Below are 22,424 nucleotides of genomic sequence, written 5' to 3' on the forward strand. Positions count from 1 at the left end.
TTAATTAGTACCTATGTCAGATCGATTATACCACTTGTGCACCAGCATGGATATACTGTAAGTAATACCTAGACTGCTAAGGTGCCTTGAAGATTGAGTTTGGGAAACATGGGGCAGATGTTTTAAGCCTGGAGAAGTGATAAAGCAGTGGAAGTGGAAGGAGATAACGCACCAGCCAAAATGGGTTTGAAAAATGACAGTTAGGAGCTGATTGGCTGGTGCGGTATCACCATCCACTTATCACTGCTTTATCACTTCTCCAGGCTTATGCACAAGAAACATGATCAAAACCGGTCTTGATAAGATTTTCACCAATGGAATAGGAAAAACAGAGTAGCGTCCAACGCTGAGTACAGTCTGATGGACAACAGTCACTGAATGGTACGGATGATGAGCTACAATAGTAAGGTAATAGTCACTGTTGCAGATTAGTTCATACAGGTTAAAGAGTATGACTCAGAGAGCAGTGCAGACAGTGTTGAAATGCAATTGGACATACAAGCAGGAGATCAGTCCAGGCAACAGACAAGGCAGAGTAGGAGTCACACGCAAGAGGTCAGCCCAGGCAGCAGATAAGGCAGAGTAGGGGTCATACGCAAGAGGTCGGCCCAGGCACCAGATAAGGCAGAGTAGGGGTCACACGCAAGAGGTCGGCCCAGGCACCAGATAAGGCAGAGTAGGGGTCATACGCAAGAGGTCGGCCCAGGCACCAGATCAGGTAGAGTAGGAGTCACACGCAAGAGGTCAGCCCAGGCACCAGATAAGGCAGACTAGGGGTCACACACAAGAGGTTGGCCCAGGCACCAGATAAGGCAGAGAAGGAGTCACGCGCAAGAGGTCGGCCCAGGCACCAGATAAGGCAGAGTAGGGGTCACACGCAAGAGGTCGGCCCAGGCACCAGATAAGGCAGAGTAGGAGTCACACGCAAGAGGTCGGCCCAGGCACCAGATAAGGCAGAGTAGGAGTCACACGCAAGAGGTCGGCCCAGGCACCAGATAAGGCGGAGTAGGGGTCACACACAAGAGGTCGGCCCAAGCAGCAGATAAGACAGTGTAGGGGTCACACGCAGAGTCGGCCCTAACCAATATGATGCCCTAGGCAAGATTTTGGCTGGTGCCCCCTAGCACTGCCGCTAGTTCCGCCTCTATCCCTGCACCATCACCCCTCACCCATAGTAGTTCTCATTATGGTGCTCATATTTTAAATAGAAACAATGCGCACATTCGGTGTGTAGCCCAAAAAGGGGCGTGTTCTTGCTGGGAAGGGTCATGGCAACAAAATAGTACCCCCATTTCAAATTATGCCACACAGTAGTGCAACTTTATTCACATTATATCATGCGATAGTGTCCCTTAGTCACATTACATCACACAGTAGTACCACTTTACCTTATATACGTTACTCCTCACAGTAGTGCCCCTATTCACATTACATCACACTGAATTGCCCCTTTTTCACATCACACCACACCATATTGCTTTTTATTCACATTATATCAGACAGTAATGCCCTTTCTATATGTTATGTCACACAGTAGAGCACCTTATACACATAATGCCACACATTAGTATTACCTTTATACACATAATACCACACAGAAATGTCCCTCACACATGACACACATTAATGTCCCTATAACATAATGTGCCTTACACATTATGCCAACCTTTATTAATGCCCTTATACCCATAATGTCCCTTACACATATGCTGCACATTATTAATGCCCTTATACACATAATGTCACACATAATGCCCCTTACACATATGCCGAACACTACTGCACAACCAACCTGACCGCACACAGCACTCACACGGCAGCTAACACTGTGACCTCTGCCTCTGCTTGGATATAGATGTGTCCTCTTACTACATCTTGCCTCAATACGCCATGCAGCAGGAGATGCCTGGCGTTAGTCAACTGGCAGCTCCCGACCAGCTCTGCTAACGTTGGGCACCATTTTTTGCTGAAAATGCATATTATTTGCATTGCTCTGTGACTAGGACACACACGCTGCTTCTGCTGATTAAAATTATATTCAGCATGCCTATATTCTGTGTGCGACTGTGGCTGTATCTGCATACAGAATGCTACATTACAGTGAGTTACAAGGATACACTGTAATGTAGCATTTCATATACAGCCGCAGTCACACACAGAATATAGGCATGCTGCATATCATTTTAATCAGCAGAAGCTGCTTGTGCCCCAAGGCATTCCAAATGCCCTAGGCATTTGCCTAGTTTGCTTATGCCTAGAGGTCGGCCAGGCAGCAGATAAGGTAGAGTAGGGGTCACACGCAAGAGGTCAGCCCAGGCAGCAGATAAGGCAGAGTAGGAATCACAAGCAAAAGGTGGGCCCAGGCAGCAAATAAGGCAGATTAGGAGTTGCAACTAAAGGGTACACACTAGTAGATATATCTGCAGATCAATTGATCTGCAGATATATCTATGGACGGATCGGGCAGTGTGTTCAGCATATACACTGCCCGATCCGTCGGGGACTAACGTCATGAACTGGGCGGGCGTGTACACACGCCCGCCCAGTTCAGCTGTCAATCACCGCCGTCCGCCGCAGCATGTCTACGGGCGGTCGGCCGACCGCCCCGTACACACACAGCGACGCGCCAATATTTCGGTAGATATATTGGCCGTCGGCTGTGCGGCCGACGCGATACGTCTGTGAATGACGGAGTTCACAGACGTATCGGCCGTACACACTGGCCGACGGTCCCGCGATATATTGGCCGTTCTCTTGAACGGCCAATATATCGACCAGTGTGTACGGGCCTTAAGAGGTTGAGCCAGGCAGCAGAAAAGACAGAGTAGGGGTCACAAGAAAGAGCTTGGCCCAGGCAGCAGATAAGGCAGAGTAGGAGTCGCACATAAGAGGTCGGCCCAGGCATCAGGTATGGCAAAGTAGGAGTCACACATAAGCGGTCAGCCCAGGCAGCAGATAACTGGTAAGACTGGACTGGTAAGACCACCTGTATTGACAGCCTAGAGACAGAGGCATCAACTATAGGTGGAGACTCCCACTTTTTTCTATCATCTTCCGGGAAGAGAAAAGCAACCAGAACCCTTTTAGGGATCTGGAATTTTTTCTCCGGGTTTTCCCATGCTTTTTCAAATATAGCATTTAATTCCTTAGATGCCGGGAAGGTGAGAGGGGCTTTCTTTACTGTCTGTGAAAAAGGCCTCCTCAACCTGCTCGGGAGGTGTTTCAGAAATATGTAACACATCCCGCATGGCCTCAATCATCAACTGCACCCCCTTAGCAAGCGATGCCGTCCCCCTCGACACATCCCCATCACAGTCTGCTGTGTCAGAATCTGTATCCGTGTCATCCTGCATAATTTGGGCAAGAGCACGTTTGTGAGAATGTACCACAGGGGGCCCCGAGGGAGCAGTATCGGACCATACTGCCATAGAGGACTGCAATACCTGATTAGCATGCTCAGTCCTTGCAACCCGTTTTCAGAAATCTGAGAAATAGCCCCCCTAAGAGAGGCTAACCACTCCGATTCTCTAGCTGGGATCTGCGCTACAACAGTGCAATCCTGATTACATGGGATGGGATTTTCCTGAGAAGATAAATCCTCTGCAGCATATGAGACAGTCTCTAGACGTGTTTGCATGTACACCCCATATACACACAGGGTACAGGGAGACAAAGTTTCCCCCCCCCAAGAATGGCAGAGAGACACAGAGATTGGAGCCAACCCACACACAGCGCTATATAGGTATAGGGAGACCCTTAATAGGTGACACAGTCTTACGCAGCCTCCCCTCCCTTCTACAACCCCCTGGTACCGTACGGATAGCTGGAGGTGCTCTGGAGGGACTGCTCTTCCACTGGCAGCGTGTCTGCACGCAGGAAAATGGCACTGAACGCTGCTGGGTCCGCTCTGAGGAGAAGCTCCGCCCCCTTAATGGCGCTGTCTTCCCGCTCTTCCAAGATTATACTGGCCTGAGGATTTTTTGCTGGCTGAGATCCGCAGACCCCGACAGGCTTTCTGGTCAGTGTAGGGCTCTCACAGCGCTGCACTCCTACCCTATAGCCGCCACCTTCACACCGGCCCCCCGCTTGCTAGGGGGGGTCGGTGACTCACTCGCCACAAACTTCAGCTCCTCAAGGGGGTGGCGGCATGCCGCTGGGGTGAGCGTTCCCCTGCGGCGGGGAGCGATCTGTCCCCTCAGGAGCTCAGTGTCCAGTCAGCGGAGATAGTGGCTCGGACACTGCTCCCCCCCCCCCTCAGTCCCTCAATGCAGAAAGGCTGTTGCCAGCAGCCTCTCTGTAAAATAAAAACTCTGAAATAAACTTCTACTAAGAAAGCTCTGTAGAGCTCCCCTAGCTGTGACCGGCTCCTCCGGGCACATTTTCTAAACTGAGTCTGGTAGGAGGGGCATAGAGGGAGGAGCCAGCCCACACTGTTTAACTCTTAAAGTGCCAATGGCTCCTGGTGGACCCGTCTATTCCCCATGGTACTAATGTGGACCCCAGCATCCTCTAGGACGTAAGAGAAGTACCCACACTCCTTAGTATTATTATTCGTAAATTCTTTGGGGCCTGATTCTGGTGGATGCTAACTGAACGCAATGTTGATGTTTGTGCAGTTGAGCGATGTTGTGTACTGTGCATGCATCTAATTTGCACTGTGAATGCACGCAAGGGTCTTGCAACATCGGCTGCAGTGTGCATTTGAGGTGGTAATGGGGGGGGGGGGGGGGGGGGGCTAGTCAACCGCAGACTCGGAATGACCCCCATTCTCCACATACTTGTGTGAGTTTCTTCTGGGTACTCTGGTTTCCTACCACAACCCAAATATATACTGGTAGGTTAATTGTCTCCCCACAAAAATTAACCCAACTGTGTGATGTTTGCATCTACATGTGTAACCGGATGGGCCAAGCGGTCTTATCTGCCGTCTACTACTATGTTTAAAACTAAACGTTGTATACAACACATCCCTATTATTGCTGTAGAACATGCGAGTGTTATCATTTTCACTTTACAATAATCTGTATATTTGAGAGATACAACGAAGATTGGTTTTGCGCATGAAATGGTCTACCCTCCAAACACTTGGTATACACTACTCTCAACCGGCGGACTGTTCCATTACGTTCCAGCGGGGGTGTTTGTTGAGTGAGGCTTCTGGTTACCGTGGAAACCTGCCGAGTGTAAGCAAGCAGCCCTGCCGGTGTAAACGACTGGAGACGGTACGATGACCTCGGCTGGGCTGGTGCCGGACTGCAAGGCGGTGTCCTTGGTCCTGGACCATGTCCTGGAAGTGGGTGAGTGCGGGCACGCAGGCTGGGTGTCCCTGCAGAGATTGACCACCCGCAGAGAGGCAGCAGGGATTTAGCAGGGTGCAATCACCCTGGGTCACTACAATGTGTTTGTGTGTTATATTTGATTCCCTGTACACTTGTTTGTTATATTTATTACATTTATTGAGTTAAATTTGTTTATTTGTGTTATATTTGTATATTATATATTTGTGTTGTACTTGTGTGCTATATTTCATGACAAAATCATTTTATATTTGTGTTAAAACAGCAGTGTTGTATAGGTAGCATATATATATATATATATATATATATATATATATATAATCAGTGTTGATATGTATAAAGGGGATGCGTTTATGTGACCTGCAGTCAGGAGATTGGAAAGTTATACGGGGGTATCTTATTAGCATCTGTAATTTACAGCTGTTAATAGATTCACCGCGGGTTAACGGGCACCCAAAGCATAGTCTGCGATAAGCAGCCGTCGGAGCCGCAATAAAACATGGGATCGGTAACTTATCCCAGAGCACATATGTTATTGCACAATCACGGGTCCTTTTTCAGCCGATAAAAACAGCCTATAATTGTATAGCCTGATAATGACCATCAGGCTGTTTTTATCGCCCCAAAAATGATTTTGGCTAATTGGATAGAGTTGTGTGCGCAGGGGCATTGCAATGTCTGTTACATTTATTCTCCAAATAATTTGGCACTTTGCACCGCTTTGGAGAAAAGCGTGTAAGATTGCTTGGAGCCACAGAGCACACACTATTTGGGATCCTCTGCCTATAAATATGTCTTTGCTTAAACACTGCACTTATGTCTGCAGCTGATGCTGATGGCGGCCATACACCGTTCCTGTGCCGCCAGTGCCCGTAATCCAGCTCTGTAATAAAAAAAAGCACAGGATTACCATGGCGAATTACAATGAAGTCCATAATGAAACTTTCCTTGGTCTAAAGCAGGGGTGGGGAACCTTTTTTCTACCAAGGGCCATTCGGATATTTATAAAATCCTTCGGGGGCCATACAAATATTATCAATTTAAAAATTACCCTGCCCCCCTGGTAGTTCTGCTCTGCGCCAAAAAATGGGTGTTGCCAATTAAAATGGGATGTGATACCCGTATGCCCCCAATAGTGCAGTGCCAGATACACAAATGCCGCCACAGTGCCAGATACACAAATGCACCCACAGTGCCAGATACACACATTCCCCCACAGTGCCAGATACACACATTCCCCCACAGTGCCAGATCCACAAATGCCGCCACAGTGCCAGATCCACAAATGCACCCACAGTGCCAGATCCACAAATGCACCCACAGTGCCCCCCCCCCCCCCCCCACTGTGCTGCTCATCGCTGCTGCTCCGTCCGGTGGCGTATCTCAGCTGTCATGTCGGGCGGCGGCGGCGTGTAGGTTCTCAAACCAGCCGCCGGTTCGTGATTGGCTGCCGGTCCGCGAGCTCTGATTGGTTCACAAACCAGCACCTGGTTTGAGATCCTACCCGCCACTGCCACCGGACATAGCCGCGCTCACCTCCCTGCCCTGACAGCTGAGACACGCCACCGCTGACACAAGCGGGAGGGCCGGAACGAACGGCTTTGCGGGCCTTATACGGCCCACGGGCCGGAGGTTCCCCACCCCTGGTCTAAAGTGAACCTGTTTAGCAAATTGTATGACTTATTTTTATTTGCAGATATATTTATTTATTTAAATTTTTTTTAATACAGCGCAGAAAATTCAATTGCGCTTTACAACTGGATGTGCAGCTATATGTGTAAATGTGCCCTTACTTGTGGCAGGGTCACAGCACCAGAACATTTACATTTTATATGCATACTTTTTTTCTTTCCACGGGTATCCAATTACTTACAAATGGTTTTCGGCTGGAAAAAAAACAACAGCCTGATATAGTAATTGGTCATTATCGCTGTATACAATGAGAGGCCCGCAATCGTGCGATAATACATGGGATCCGGATAAGCTCCTGATCCCATGGGTTATTGCGGTTCCGATGATCACTTATCGCGGATTATGCTTTGGGTGCCTGAGGCCATAAGTACCGACATCGAGGGGATGAGCGCGCCGCATCAGGGCTAATTGAATAGCCCCCAGCGAACCTATTAACAGCGGTTAAATTACTGCTGCTAATAGGATACTCCCATGTTTTTGGGCACTTCACAGAATGATATGGTTCACTCGGCTTTCAGATAACCTAGATTCCAGGAGAGCCTACATACTGTGGTAACATGGGCCCTATATGTTGTCCATCCAACTCTATTGTCCTTGTAGGGCATCACCCACCACCCCCCGCATCTGCCTATAGACAGGCAGCTGCCAGAGGTGCTGCTGGCACTGCTTGCCTCATATTGACTACTACTGTATATACACATTTTTTTTATACGAGTTGTATGTACATTAGACTATAAGTATTAGAACATACAAATTATATATTATTATATATTTAGTATTAGATATACAAAAAAGGCAAATAACTCTAATTTAGTAGACTATCAAAATTTAGTAGAAATAATAATAACAATGTATTTGTGCTGCCCCTGTTACCTGCACACTCCGGCTCACTGCTGCAGTTCTGCCAGTCTATACTTGGTTCTATCTATGAAGCCTTTCCACAAATCTTCCAAATGACCAGAACTGTTTTTAATGCTTTGAAACAGTAATTTGTTTGCAGTCATATGATTTAGCTTTTTTTTTTTTCTGTTTAGAATTGGTAACTTAATTTATACTTCCTCTTCGGATCCAGTTCAGTTTTGTTTTTCTCTCTGTACCATAAAGTACGCGTGTTGTTATACCTGGGATGTCCGTTAAACTATTAAAGGATAAGGGGTTACCACATTCCTATTCATACAAAACAGTGGAAAATGTAACACAGTAAAACATGTTAGAGATCTGATGATCAGCTCCTCCTCCTTTAATATAGAGAAACAGCTGAGGGAAGAAGAGCCGGCGTTCGATGAAGAAACCCTGCAGCACTTGGTGACAGTGGCTGACGCGGTGAAAGAGTTGGTAAGGATGTATAGAAAGTCAGCAGGCAGGCATGTGAGGGGGTCTATGCTCCCTTCGTGATGAGGACCTGGAAGTGACATAACGAGAGGGCAGGAGAGAACTTCCGCCCTTACAGCACCTAAATGTTTTCTCCGTTCGTTTGAGGGTTTTTTTTCTTTTTTTCTATGCACCAGTGGACCCTCGCGGGCTCGCTTCGATCGCCACAGGCTACTATTTCAAATAGTTTGTGACATAGACTCAGGGGTTTATGGGAAAGGTCCTCTCCACGAAGGGAAACTGGACGCTACCGGGGGTCTGTTCATGAAGCAGTGAAAAAAGTGTGGAGAAGTTGCCCATGGCAACCAATCAGCTGCTACGTATAATTTTATAGAATTTACTTTAGAAATGTTACCTCAACACTGATTGGTTGCCATGATCAACTTCTCCACTGGCTCACTTCTCCACACGTTTCACTGCTTCATGAATAGACCCCCTAGGACTATTTATTCTACCAGTATGTTTTCGGGACTGTGGAAGGAGACTGGAGAGAGACAAATTAACAACAGAGCTGCCTGTGGTCTTCCTGGGGCCGGGGCCCTCACACATTGCTACAACTACAATACCAGCATGTGGGCACAGTGTCATAGGTGAACAGGGGTTTCTGTTTGGCATAATATAAACTGGGCCAACTACAGTGCGTTTAATACATTTGTGGTGCTGGGAGTGTTTACGCAGTACACTTTTTTAAATAAAATCACCAGTATATCTTCTTGACAATTGTATTGGTAGGGGCCCCTCAAATTAGTTGCCCTGGGGCCCCCAAAAACCTTAATCCAACCCTGATTGTGAAGGAGACCTGGAGGACAGTCACACAAACAGCGAGAATGTACAAACTCCACACAGAATTAATCAGAATCAAATCCATATCCCCAGAGCATTGTGAGTTTGCAGTTCAAACCATTGTGCCATTGTCTTGCTATAATTACCATTTTGGCTTGCTATTTAAGCTGTGGGCAAAAGAGAACCCTGTGCATCTAGCCATTCATTATTACTGTAGCTGTAGAGTTGCTGTTTAGCTTAACACAGTAGAGGGGTTGTCTTATTTCTGGTTATTAGACCCAACCAACAGCAGTCACTTAAAGCTGGACTGCGTACACTGATTTTCTTTCTAGTCATCCTAAATTGTCCTGAAATCATGTGTCTGCTACCAGTGAAACTCTGCCATAGACTGGTAGTTGCACCGCAAGCTTGTGGTACTCCAACAGAAGTCAGGTACTCCTTCTTACAATGCGATGAGCTCAGGTAAAGGTGCATTTTGCTGTATGGGGAGTCAGGTGTGATTACAATGTGTTTCTGTTCCTTACTACTAGGAAAAGACAGGCTGATGAAAGGATATGAATATACTGTACCTCTTGCAGTCTTCCCTAGTGCAGTGGTTACCAAATTCACTCCTCAAGGACCCCAAACAGTTCATGTTTTGCAGGTGACCTAGCAGGTGCACAGGTGTATTCATTACTCAGGTGGAGCTAATTATTTCACTTGCGATTCTGTGAGGAGACCTGGAAAACATGAACTGTTGGGCCTAATTCAGACCTGATCGCGGCAGCAAATTTTTTCTCTAATGGGCAAAACCATGTGCAGGGCAGGTGGGGCAGATGTAACATGTGCAGAGAGAGTTAGATTTGGATGGGGTGTGTACAAACTGAAATCTAAATTGCAGTGTAAAAATAAAGCATCCAGTATTTACCCTGCACAGAAACAATATAACCCACCCAAATCTAACTCTCTCTGCACGTTATATCTGCCCCGCCTGCAGTGCACATTGGGTGTCATTCCAAGTTGTTAGCTCGTTGCCGATTTTCGCTATGCTGCGATTTGTTGCTAACTGCGCATGGTACGCAGAGCGCATGCGCTTAGTTATTTAACACAAAACTTAGCTGTTTTGCTGTGGCTTCTGCAGCGCTTTTCAGTCTCACTGCTGTTCGGTGAATGATTGACAGGAAAGGGGCATTTCTGGGCGGCAACTCAGCGTTTTCCCGGCGTTTGCAAAAAAACGCAGGCGTGTCAGGGAAAAATGCAGGAGTGGCTGAGGAACGGGGGAGTGGCTGGTTGAACGCAGGGCGTGTTTGTGACGTCAAACCAGGAACTAAACGGACTGAGCTGATCGCAACCTGTGAGTAAGTCTGGAGCTACTCAGAAACTGCATAGAATTATTTAGTAGCAATTCTGCTAATCTTTCATTCGCAATTCTGCTAAGCTAAGGGCCCTCATTCCGAGTTGTTCGCTCGCAAGCTGCTTTTAGCAGCATTGCACACGCTAAGCCGCCGCCTACTGGGAGTGAATCTTAGCTTATCAAAATTGCGAACGAAAGATTTGCAATATAGCGAAAAGACATCTCTGTGCAGTTTCTGAGTAGCTCCAGACTTACTCGGCATCTGCGATCAGTTCAGTGCTTGTCGTTCCTGGTTTGACGTCAGAAACACACCCAGCGTTCGTCGAGACACTCCTCCATTTCTCCAGCCACTCCCGCGTTTTTCCCAGAAATGGTAGCGTTTTTTCCCACACGCCCATAAAACGGCCTGTTTCCGCCCAGAAACACCCACTTCCTGTTAATCACATTACGATCACCAGAACGAAGAAAAAACCGTGAGTAAAATACCTAACTGCATAGCAAATTTACTTGGCGCAGTCGCAGTGCGGACATTGCGCATGCGCACTAAGCGGAAAATCGCTGCGATGCGAAAAAATTTACTGAGCGAACAACTCGGAATGAGGGCCCAGATACACTCCCAGAGGGTGGCGGCCTAGCATGTGCAATGCTGCTAAAAGCAACTAGCGAGCGAACAACTCGGTATGAGGGCCATGGTTTTGCCCATTAGAGGAAGATTTTGCTGCTGCGATCTGGTCTGAATTAGGCCCCGAGTTTGGGAACCACTGCCCTAGAGCTACAATGCACATTTCTTCTGTAGTCATGTGGGGCCATATTTATTCTGTCCATTAACTAGGAAGACATAAGAAGAAATACACGTGAGCTTCTGGAAGTAGAGACAATAGAAAATAGCAAGTTACGATACACAATGATGCATCTACCTGGAATCATCACAAAGGAGATAGAAGGTAACGTTTAACAGGTATCAAAAATATGTGAAGTTATTTTATGAAATACACTTGAAATATACTGCGATATGTAATGTACGTGTGTGGCCGTGAAGTCGTACTTCAGATAAATGTGCAGTACTTATGCCAGCTATTATGATACCCAGTAATTGGGGGTGTATTCCTGTAGTTGTGCTCTTTGGACCTTGGTGGTCATTCCGAGTTGTTCGCTTGCTAGCAGTTTTTAACAGCCGTGCAAACGCTAAGCCGCCTCCCACTAGGAGTGTATTTTAGCTTAGCAGAAGTGGATCGCAGAGCTGCTACAAAATAATTTTGTGCCGTTTCAGAGAAGCTTCAGACCTACTCAGCGCTTGCAATCACTTCAGACTATTCAGTTCCTGTTTTGACGTCACGAACACGCCCTGCGTTCGGCCAGCCACGCCGGCATTTTTTCTGACACGCCTGCGTTTTTTTGAACACTCCCTGAAAACGGTTAGTTTACACCCAGAAACGCCCTCTTCCTGTCAATCACTCTGCGGCCAGCAGTGCGACTGAAAGGCTTTGCTAGACCTTGTGTGAAACTACAACGTTCGTTGTAATAGTATGATGCGCGTGCGCATTGTGCCGCATGCGCAGAAGTGCCGTTTTTTGCCTGATCGCTGCACAGCGAACGAAAGCAGCTAGCGATCAACTCGGAATGACCCCCCTTATTCAGTAAGGATTGCAATTTCTGTTAAAAAGCAGTTTCTGCTCTCAAATCTTCGCACACTAGATCCTCATTCCATACCTCCCAACATGACCCTCTCCAGGAGGGACAGAATGCTCTGCTTCTGGACTTCCCTTTTAATGTATGATTGACATCACCTGTGCTGAAACACCTTTCTTATCCATTAACCTGTTCAAAACAGGTACTGGCAATCATACATTAAGAGAAAAGTCCAGAAGCAGAGCATTGTGTCCCTCCTGGAGGGGGTCATGTTGGGAGGTATGTCATTCATTCCACTCCGGGGTAACCCTACTTTTGTCCCGTCCCTCTCTAAATCCTACTTTACACCAATGGTCTCAGAAAGGTCTCAATCTAGCCACAAAATTATTTGATCCAGGAGGATGTATATTGGGGGTAATTCCAAGTTGATCGCAGCAGGATTTTTGTTAGCAATTGGGCAAAACCATGTGCACTGCAGGGAGGCAGATATAACATGTGCAGAGAGAGTTAGATTTGGGTGTGGTGTGTTCAATCTGCAATCTAATTTGCAGTGTAAAAATAAAGCAGCCAGTATTTACCCTGCACAGAAACATACCTCCCAAAATGACCCTTTCCAGGAGCGACACAATGCTCTGCTTCTGGACTTTTCTCTTATTGTATGATTGCTGGCACCTCTGCTGAACAGGTTAATGGATAAGAAAGGTGTTTCACCACAGGTGAGAGCAATCATAAATTAAGAGTGAAGTCCAGGAGCAGAGCATTCTGTCCCTCCTGGAGAGGGTAATGTTGGGAGGTATGCAGAAACAATATAACCCACCCAAATCTAACTCTCTCTGCACATGTTATATCTGCCTCCCCTGCAGTGCACATGGTTTTGCCCAATTTCTATCAAAAATCCTGCTGCGATCAATTTGGAATTACCCCCATTATCCTTCTCCTCCCTCAAAGATACTTATGATCTTCCTAACTCTCACCTATATCTATACTTACAAGCAAGACATTTTGCCCAATCTATAAGACCAGTCAACTCACCACTTACTCTAATCCACCCTCTGGACGCTTTACTCAATTCGCTCTCCACGCATATTTTTAAAATTAAATCTCTCTATCCCATTCTCTTCAAATCTCAAGCCGATGACAACCTTGATATACTAACTCGTGCCTGGAGTGTTGATATTCCTGACCTCTTTAATGCACAGACCCCTAGGATAATGAGTACACTCCATTCACATACCCTCCAACATGACCCGCCCCACTAGGTACAAAATGCTCTGTTTCTTGACTTCCCTCTTAATTTTTTATTGCCATCACCTGTGAAGAAACAGCTTTCTTATCATTTAACTAGTTCAACACAGGTGATGGAAATCATACATTAAGAGGGAAGTCCAGAAACAGAGCATTTTGTACCTAGTGGGGCGGGTCGTGTTGGAGGATCTGCATTCAGTTTACCTACAGGAGGTACACTTTAAATCAATACACAGAATTTATATCGCACCTGCTCAGAGAAAACATTTAACACGCTTAGAATCCGGTTCCTGCCCTAAATGTTCTATGGCTAATGCCAAATATTTTCATTCTTTTTGGTCTTATTCAAAAATTTTGAAATTCTGGCGTAAGGTCTTAGCTTTCCTCAACACATCTATTCAATTGAAGTTAGATTTAAATCCTCTGGCTTGCTTATGTCTAAATTTCAGAGATTGGAAGCTCCCCGCAAAAGATCGTAGCCTCTCACCTTTCCTTATTATTACCTTAACTATGGCAAAGAAACTCATCCTAATACACTGGATCAAAAAATCCTCCCCGACCATCCAAGAGCTGAAATGCAAACTCCTACAACTGCTTTATTTTGACAAGAGAGCCCTTCCGCTCAACCCAGGCAGACAATTTGATAAATTCGTTCAAAAATGGGGAAAGTATATCTCTTCTCTTGATGCAGAGACCAGAAAAGCTATATGGCACAATCTTACCATTACTTCAGAAAATCTGTAACTGTAATTGCAATTACTTTAATTGTCTTCTTGCCCTCCTCTAATTGTGATTGCAGTATGACCTACTTATACCCTCTTTTCTGTCATGCTCGGGAGTTACACATTAAACCCCCCCATACCGCCCCCCCACCTCCTACGTCCTCTTCTTCCTCCTTGTTCCTCTTTTAACATTCCTTCCCCTTTTCTGTCTTCGTCTTCCCCCATTTCTTGACTCTTATTGAACGTAATAATTGGTTATTTCATAGTATTATAGTTCATCTAGTACTGTTTCTTATGGCGTTATACTATCACTTGTATACTTGTTGGATATATGTATATTTTTTGTAACTGCTTATATGTTCACTTTGCAACATCAGTATATATTTCTCCACATGGGGCACACTACTTGCTGTCCTTGCATTTATCTTCTTATGTATAATGCCTATTTGTGTAAAACCGAATAAAACGTTATACCAAAAAGCAGTTTCTGCGATCAAAAAGTTGCCGCTCAGAAATAAAGAAAAAACACCCATTGCAAAAATTGCAAACGCACCGCAATATGTGGGCTGATCGCAAAACTATATAACTATATGCAATTGCCGGAACATTGAAGATTTTTCCTATCTGCGTCCACAATTCTTGCAACACAAGAGGCTGGAAGTGGTCATCGCTGATGTCAGAGGCCCTCCTTAAAAACGCCTGGGCAAGCCTGCATTTTTTCAGACCCACACAGAAAATGGCAGGTTTCTGCCCAGAAATGCCGGCTTCATGACAGTCAAACAGCGGCTACATTGCGATTACGATGTGTACGCATTTTCTGTCGCTATTATTACTTGTGCAGTTGTTCGATAATCGGGCAGATTGCGATTCGCAAATTTTGCAATTCTTACTGAATAAGGTCCTTTATTGGGTTACTATGTTGCACTGCACTACTAGACCATCTTCTAGTGGAGTGTAACTTAGTAGTCATGATCTCTGCAGCTACAAACACAGACACGCACATTGGGGCTAATTCCGACCCGATAGCTCGCTGCAGTTTGTCGCAGCGATCGGGTCGGAACCGCGCATGCGCCGGAGCCACAGTCCGCCGGTGCATGGCAGTCGTCGCTGCCTTGTGATTGCCTCTGAGACAGAGGCAGTCGCTGGGCGGGAGGGGGCTGGACGGCGGCGTTAAGCTGCCGTTTAGGAGGCGCGGTCCGGCCAACACAAGCGTGGCTGGACCGTTGGGGGGGCGGGCTGCGTGACGTCTCACGCAGCCGCTACGGCTAGTGGCAGCGACAAACAACTCCCGGCCAGCCACAGGAGCTGCGCTGGCCGGGAGTAACTCCTGAAATACAAAAGCATCGCCGCTGTGCAATGATTTTGTACTTGTGCGGGGAGGGGGACCCGGCACTGACATGCGGGGCGGACTAGCCCTGTGCTGGGCGTCCCCCGCATGTCAGGGAACATGATCATAGCTGTGTTAAATTTAGCACAGCTACGATCGACTCTGAATGACCCCCATAGGGGGTAATTCCAAGTTGATCGCAGCAGGAAATTTTTTAGCAGTTGGGCAAAACCATGTGTACTGCAGGGGAGGCAGAAATAACATGTGCAGAGAGAGTTAGATTTGGGTGGGTTATTTTGTTTCTGTGCAGGGTACATACTGGCTGCTTTATTTTTACACTGCAATTTAGATTGCAGATTGAACACACCCCACCCAAATCTAACTCTCTCTGCACATGTTATATCTGCCTCCCTGCAGTGCACATGGTTTTGCCCAACTGCTTAAAAATTTCCTGCTGCGATCAACTTGGAATTACCCCCCATGTGCACTGCAGGGGGGGCAGATGTAACATGTGCAGAGAGAGTTAGATTTGGGTGGGTTATCTTGTTTCTGTGCAGGGTAAATACTGGCTGCTTTATTTTTACACTGCAATTGAGATTTCAGTTTGAACACACCCCACCCAAATCTAACTCTCTCTGCACACATTATATCTGCTCCCCTTGCACTGCACATGAGGGGTCATTCCGAGTTGATCGTAGCCTTGCAAAATTTTGCAGGGCTACGATCAATCATGACAATAGACATGCGGGGTGACGCCCAGCACAGGGCTATCTTGCCCCGCATGTCAGTGCTGCCCCCCCCCCCCCCCCCCCCACCAGCCAGCAGAAGTGCAAAAGCACCACAGAACGGCGATGCTTTTGCACTTTAGGAGTAGCTCCCGGCCAGCGCAGCTTTAGCGTGCTGGCCGGATGCTACTTGTCGCTTCCCGGCCCGCAGCAAAAAAGCGTCTCAGTCCCCTCCCATTTGTCCGCAAAAGCGATCTCTGGCCCATATCCTGCAATCTGACTGACGCTGATGGGTCAGACTTGGAGGAGGATGAGGTAGACTTGGAGTGGGGAGATGTGGCTCTGTCACAAGGAATAGAGGCTCTTATAGAGGCTATCAGAGATGTTCTGCATATTCCTGGTAAGGTATCAGAGGAGAGTGAGGAATCTTATTTTAATGTAAAGAAGAAGTCCTTAGTTACTTTTCCGGTGTCAAAGGAATTGAATACCCTGTTTGAAGAACCATGGGTTAATCCTGATAAGGAGTTTCAGATCCCTAAAAGGTTGCTCTCATCTTTTCCTTTAGGTAAAAATGTGAAAATCCACCGATAGTGGACGCGTCAGTCTCTAGGCTGTCACGTAAAATTGTATTGCCTGTTCCTGGTGCAGCCTCCCTAAAAGACACGGCTGATCATAAAATTGAGACTACACTGAAATCATTGTACACAGCTGCTGGGGCGGCCCAAAGACCCACTATTGCATGTGCGTGGCTCACAAAAGCCATTACTAAATGGTCAGGTAACCTAATTGAGGGGATGTTATCTTACTCCTGCAGCATATACAGGACTCTGCAAACTTTATGGTGGAAGCCATAAAGGAAATAGGCGCGCTTAACGCACGTACCGCCGCTATGGCAGTGTCGGCACACAGGGGCTTGTGGACTGCTGACGCAGACTCCAGGAAAGGCGTGGAAGGCCTTCCATTCACAGGAGAGGCCTTGTTTGGAGATGAACTAGACAAATGGATCTCCACAGCTACTGCGGGTAAGTCTATGTATCTTCCTTCCGCAGCCCCTCCAACTAAGCAGACTTATTCAGCTTCTAAGTTACAGTCCTTTCGGACGGCCAAGTTCAAGGGCAAATCCAGAGGTGCTTTTATGTCCTCCAGCGGCGCAAAAGGTAAACCATGCAAACCAGCAACTGTAGGTGCTCAGGAATAGAGCTCAGGCTCTGCTTCCTCAAAGACTTCAGCATGACGGTGGACTGCAATGCCTGGAAGGCTGTCAGGTGGGAGCCTGACTACAATTCTTCAGTCAGATCTGGTCAAATTCGTGCCAGGATCCCAGGGTCATAGATCTTATTTCCCAGGGCTACAGACTGGAGTTCCAAGAGATCCCACCTTACAGATTCTTCAAATCAGGCTTGCCAGTTTCACAAGAGGAAAGTATGACTTTACAGCATGCCATCCAAAAACTGATACAGACTCGGGTCATTGTTCCAGTTCCACCTCATCTACTAAACAAGGGGTACTATTCCAGCTTGTTCGTAGTACCGAAGCCGGACGGTTCGGTAAGACCGATTCTGAACCTCAAGTCTTTGAACTTACGAGTGTTCAAATTCAAGGTGGAGTCTCTGAGAGTGGTGATCTCAGGTCTGGAGGAGGGGGAATTCCTAGTGTCTCTGGATATCAAGGATGCGTACCTTCATATTCCAATCTTGCCGCCTCATCAGGCTTATCTACGGTTTGCACTGCAGGACTGTCACTACCAGTTCCAGACCCTGCCATTTGGTCTCTCCACGGCACCATGGGTGTTCACCAAAGTGATGGCAGAGATGATGTTTATACTCCGCAAACAGGGAGTGAACATAATTCCGTACCTGGACGATCTCCTGATAAAAGCGCCATCCAGGGAGAGGTTACTGGACAGCATTGCTCTCTCAACCAAACTCCTCCAGGATCACGGGTGGATTCGGAACCTTCCGAAACCTCACCTAGAGCCAACACGGAGGATCCCATTCCTGGGAATGATACTGGACACGGAGTCACAAAGGTGTTTCTTCCGTTGGAAAAGGCATTGGTAATCCAGTCGATGGTTCGGGATGTCCTGAAGCCAACCCGGTGTCAGTGCATCTATGCATTCGGCTTCTGGGGAAAATGGTGGCCTCTTACGAGGCTCTTCAATACGGAAGGTTTCACGCAAGACCCTTCTAGCTCGATCTGTTGGACAAATGGTTCAGATTGCATCTTCACATGCACCAGAGGCACAGACGCAAGCCTCAGAGGTTGGAGAGCAGTCACTCAGGGGGTGCAGTTTCAGGGAAGATGGTCAAGTCAGGAAGTCATCCTTCCGATCAACATTCTGGAACTCAGGGCCATATACAACGCCCTTCTGCAGGCCTCACATCTTCTTCAAGATCAGGCAATTCAGGTCCAGCCGGACAATGTGACGGCAGTAACGTACATAAACCGATAGGGCGGGAATTCTCCTGTGGGCAGAAAGAAACGCTGTGTTCATTCCGGGAATAGACAACTGGGAATCAGACTTCTTCAGCAGACACAACCTGCACCCGGGGGAGTGGGGCCTTCACCCAAAAGTGTTCAGGTGCTTGACAAGTCGATGGGGATATCCACAGATCAACATGAAGGGGGTAACGTCTAAGCATTACCATCGTATTTGGAAGAAATACGTGTCTTGGTGTGTGAGCAGAAATTATCCTGCAATGGATTTTCATCTGGGACGGTTCCTGCTTTTTCTGCAGGCAGGCGTGGATGTAGGCCTGCGTCTGGGCTCCATAAAGCCCAGATTTCGGCCTTTTCCATTTTCTTTCAGAAACAATTGGCTTCTCTCCCTGAGGTTCAGACATTCTTGAAAGGTGTTCTGCACATCCAACCTCCCTTTGTGCCTCCCACGGCACCTTGGGATCTCAATGTAGACTGCAGTTCCTCCAATCGGACTGGTTTGAACCATTACAGGAGGTGGACGTAAAATATCTTACGTGGAAGACCGTCACACTGTTGGCCTTGGCTTCAGCAAGACTTGAGTCGGAGCTGGGGGCTTTGTCGCACAAAAGTCCCTATTTAATTTTCCATGAGGACAGAGCTGAACTCAGAACTCGTCAGCAATTTCTTCCTAAAGTGGTGCCCGCGTTTCACCATCACCTCTGCTACTTTAAGGTCTTTGGATGTTGTGAGGGCTTTGAAGGTGTATGTCAAAAGAACAGCTCGTCACAGAAAGACGGACTCGCTATTTGTTCTTTATGATCCCAATAAGATTGGGGGTCCTGCTTCAAAGCAGACAATTGCATGCTGGATCCGACTTACTATCCATCATGCTTATTCCACGACAAGTTTGCCATGTCCAAAATCTGTACAGGCCCACTCTACTAGGTCGTGGGTTCTTCCTGGGCGGCTGTACGGGTTGTCTCGGCTTTACAGCTCTGCCGAGCAGCTACTCGGTCAGGTTCGAACACATTTGCTAAGTTCTACAAGTTCGATACTTTGGCCTCTGAGGACCTTCAGTTTGGTCAATCAGTTCTGCTGGAACTTCAGCACTCTCCCACCCGGTTTGGGAGCTTTGGTACCCCAGTATCCTCTAGGACTTAAGAGAAAATAGGATTTGAATTACATACCGGTAAATCCTTTTCTCGTAGTCCGTAGAGGATACTGGGCGCCCGCCCAGTGCTTCGTTCTTCCTGCACTGTTACTTGGTAAAGTAATATTGGTTCAGCCGTTGTTTTTCCTGTTTCAAGTTTGGTTAGCTTGGCTTTCCTCTTGTTGTGTGTGCTGGTAAGGAATCTCACCACTATCCTTATCTATCCTTCTCTCAAAGTATGTCCGTCTTCTCGGGCACAGTTTCCTAGACTGAGTCTGGTAGGAGGGGCATAGAGGGAGGAGCCAGCCCACACTATCAAATTCTTAAAGTGCCCATGGCTCCTAGTGGACCCGTCTGTACCCCATGGTACTAAATCCTCTACGGACTACGAGAAAAAGATTTACCGGTAGGTAATTAAAATCCTATTTTCAAACGTTTAAGCCATAAATGTGACTCAACGGGATAGTTTAAATTTTTAGGAGAAACCCCTCCAAATCTGTGTATCCTGGCCTCACTTGTGGCTTATATTTAGTATCAGAGTCTGGGGACGTTGAGATTGTCTTAGTTTATACTTGCCTACTCTCACTTACTGTCCGGGAGGCTCCCAAAGTTCATGGAGCTCTCCTGAATGTCTAGAAGAGCGTTGAAGTCTCCTGGAGGCAGGACACGGCCATCTCGGTGCCTCCCACTTCACGCCCACTGGGTGGCTTGATCACAAGATTTGTGCTGAATAGTATTATCGTGGCAAAAACCTCCAGCTAAACAGTACTGGTAACAGTGGTATTGTATAGCAGGGGGCAGGGCCACGATATCATAATAGCCATCACGCCCCTCACCTTGGCTGTGCCCACCCTCCCCCTGCACAGCCGCATTACTGACTGCCTCCTCTGGGTGTGGCATTACATCAGTCAACCCACTTCACCAGTGAATTGGTGGGAATTCCTGAGTGTTGCCCACTCTTAGAAGGCAATTGAATCAGTTTTCTCCTGTTTTCACTGTATGACACATGCAGTAGGAACACAATAAGGCTTGGAGAGTAGCTGATCTTATAGAAGTTTTAATGACCAGTTGGAGCCAATGAACCTGTATCTACGGGGTTTTTGTGTGTGCTCAATCAATATTCATTACAATGTAGAGTGTCAATTGAAGTGATTCAGTGATGTCAGTGGTTACTGGTGAAATCCTAGACCTCACTCATGTACTGTATATCGCACTTGCCCACTTCTGGAATGTCTGCACATTACCTTCTATCAGAGCATTACGCCATAGTGGTGGACCATGTTGATAAATCACTTCACAATGCCCCCTGACCTTGTCAGTAGGACCTCACCTCTGGGATCTCCCCATATGGTGTATATTGGTCCAGCTCGGATAACGTCTGCCACTACTCTGTACATTATGCACAATATGGACCCTATTCAGCATGGAATGCTGCTACGACAGCGTTCACATGCTGAATCCCGCTGCAGTGTGCACATGCGCAGAACAGTGAGATGCAACGGCAGGCAGAGGCGTTCGTGGGGCAGGAGGGGGCGTTGTGGTGGCGGTTTAGGGGTGCGGTTCGGACAACGCTGGCGTGGGGCGCGGCAGCTGCGTGACGTCACATGCAGCCTCTGCAAGCCAAAAGTTGGCGAGTAGCTATCTGCCTTCGCAGCTAGGCTGTGTAGGCAGACGGCAACACTAAACAAGCGAAAGCATCACCATTATGTGATGCTTTTGCATGTTTGTAAAGGGGGGGTCAGGACCCGGCATGCGGTGCAGACTTGCACCCCCCATATGTCAGAGTAAAGTGTTGTAGATGTGCAATTTTTTTGCACATCTACAACCCATGCTGAATTAATCCCAATGTTCCTTGCACCTTGCTAAGCACAAGGCTGTCATCTTTACAGATGTTTATATGTCTGTCAGGTCTAGCGACATTGAGCAATGGAGGTGTGTAAACTCCCTGTACAGGGTAAGAGGGGGTTAAACGTTGGTAAACTCAATCGAGTGATTATGTCATTGTCTTCCTGTTGCTAGCTGCCATTACAAGCGCACGTGAGGCTGTGGCGTCAGAGATGCTGCAGTTACAGAATGAACTGAGAGATATAACGCTGGGCTTGGAAAAAACCCAGAAGAAACAAACAGAGCTCGAGGAAATGAATTTAGTTCTGAGGTAAACTTACTTTACTTTTTATTTGGCATATCTCAGGGTATAATCATCATTCAGTTAAATGCTCTTCTTCCAGTATTCTGCTTGATTTACCCTAATTTCTGCTTCATATAACATCAGGGACATCAGAACCTTTATTTACAGTGACAAAAATAATCGATTTCTTTATAAATGATATTGCTATATGGCAATGTAATAATAATGGCCCTCATTCCGAGTTGTTCGCTCGCAAGCTGCTTTTAGCAGGTTTGCACATGCTAAGCCGCCGCCTACTGGGAGTGAATCTTAGCTTATCAAAATTGCGAACGAAAGATTAGCAAAATTGCGAATAGACAGTTCTTAGCAGTTTCTGAGTAGCTCCAGACTTACTCGGCATCTGCGATCAGTTCAGTGCTTGTCGTTCCTGGTTTGACGTCACAAACACACCCAGCGTTCGCCCAGACACTCCTCCGTTTCTTCAGCCACTCTCGCGTTTTTCCCAGAAACGGTAGCGTCTTTTCGCACACACCCATAAAACGGCCTGTTTCCGCCCAGAAACACCCACTTCCTGTCAATCACATTACGATCACCAGAACGA

General features: G+C 47.0%; 1 protein-coding gene across 1 annotated transcript in view; it reads left to right on the top strand.

The window, feature by feature from the left end:
* Positions 1-5,166: 5,166 nt before the first annotated feature.
* Positions 5,167-22,424, top strand: part of LOC134980519 (coiled-coil domain-containing protein 175-like) — an 89,028-nt gene continuing 71,770 nt past the window's right edge. Inside the window, exons 1-4 of the mRNA XM_063947367.1 lie at positions 5,167-5,297; positions 8,239-8,324; positions 11,309-11,420; positions 21,715-21,850. Coding sequence (XP_063803437.1) covers positions 5,228-5,297; positions 8,239-8,324; positions 11,309-11,420; positions 21,715-21,850 — 404 coding nt within the window. The 5' untranslated portion in view covers positions 5,167-5,227. The remainder of the gene's footprint in view (positions 5,298-8,238; positions 8,325-11,308; positions 11,421-21,714; positions 21,851-22,424) is intronic.

The sequence above is a fragment of the Pseudophryne corroboree genome, chromosome 12 (genome assembly GCF_028390025.1).
Source record: "Pseudophryne corroboree isolate aPseCor3 chromosome 12, aPseCor3.hap2, whole genome shotgun sequence".
NCBI lineage: Eukaryota > Metazoa > Chordata > Amphibia > Anura > Myobatrachidae > Pseudophryne > Pseudophryne corroboree.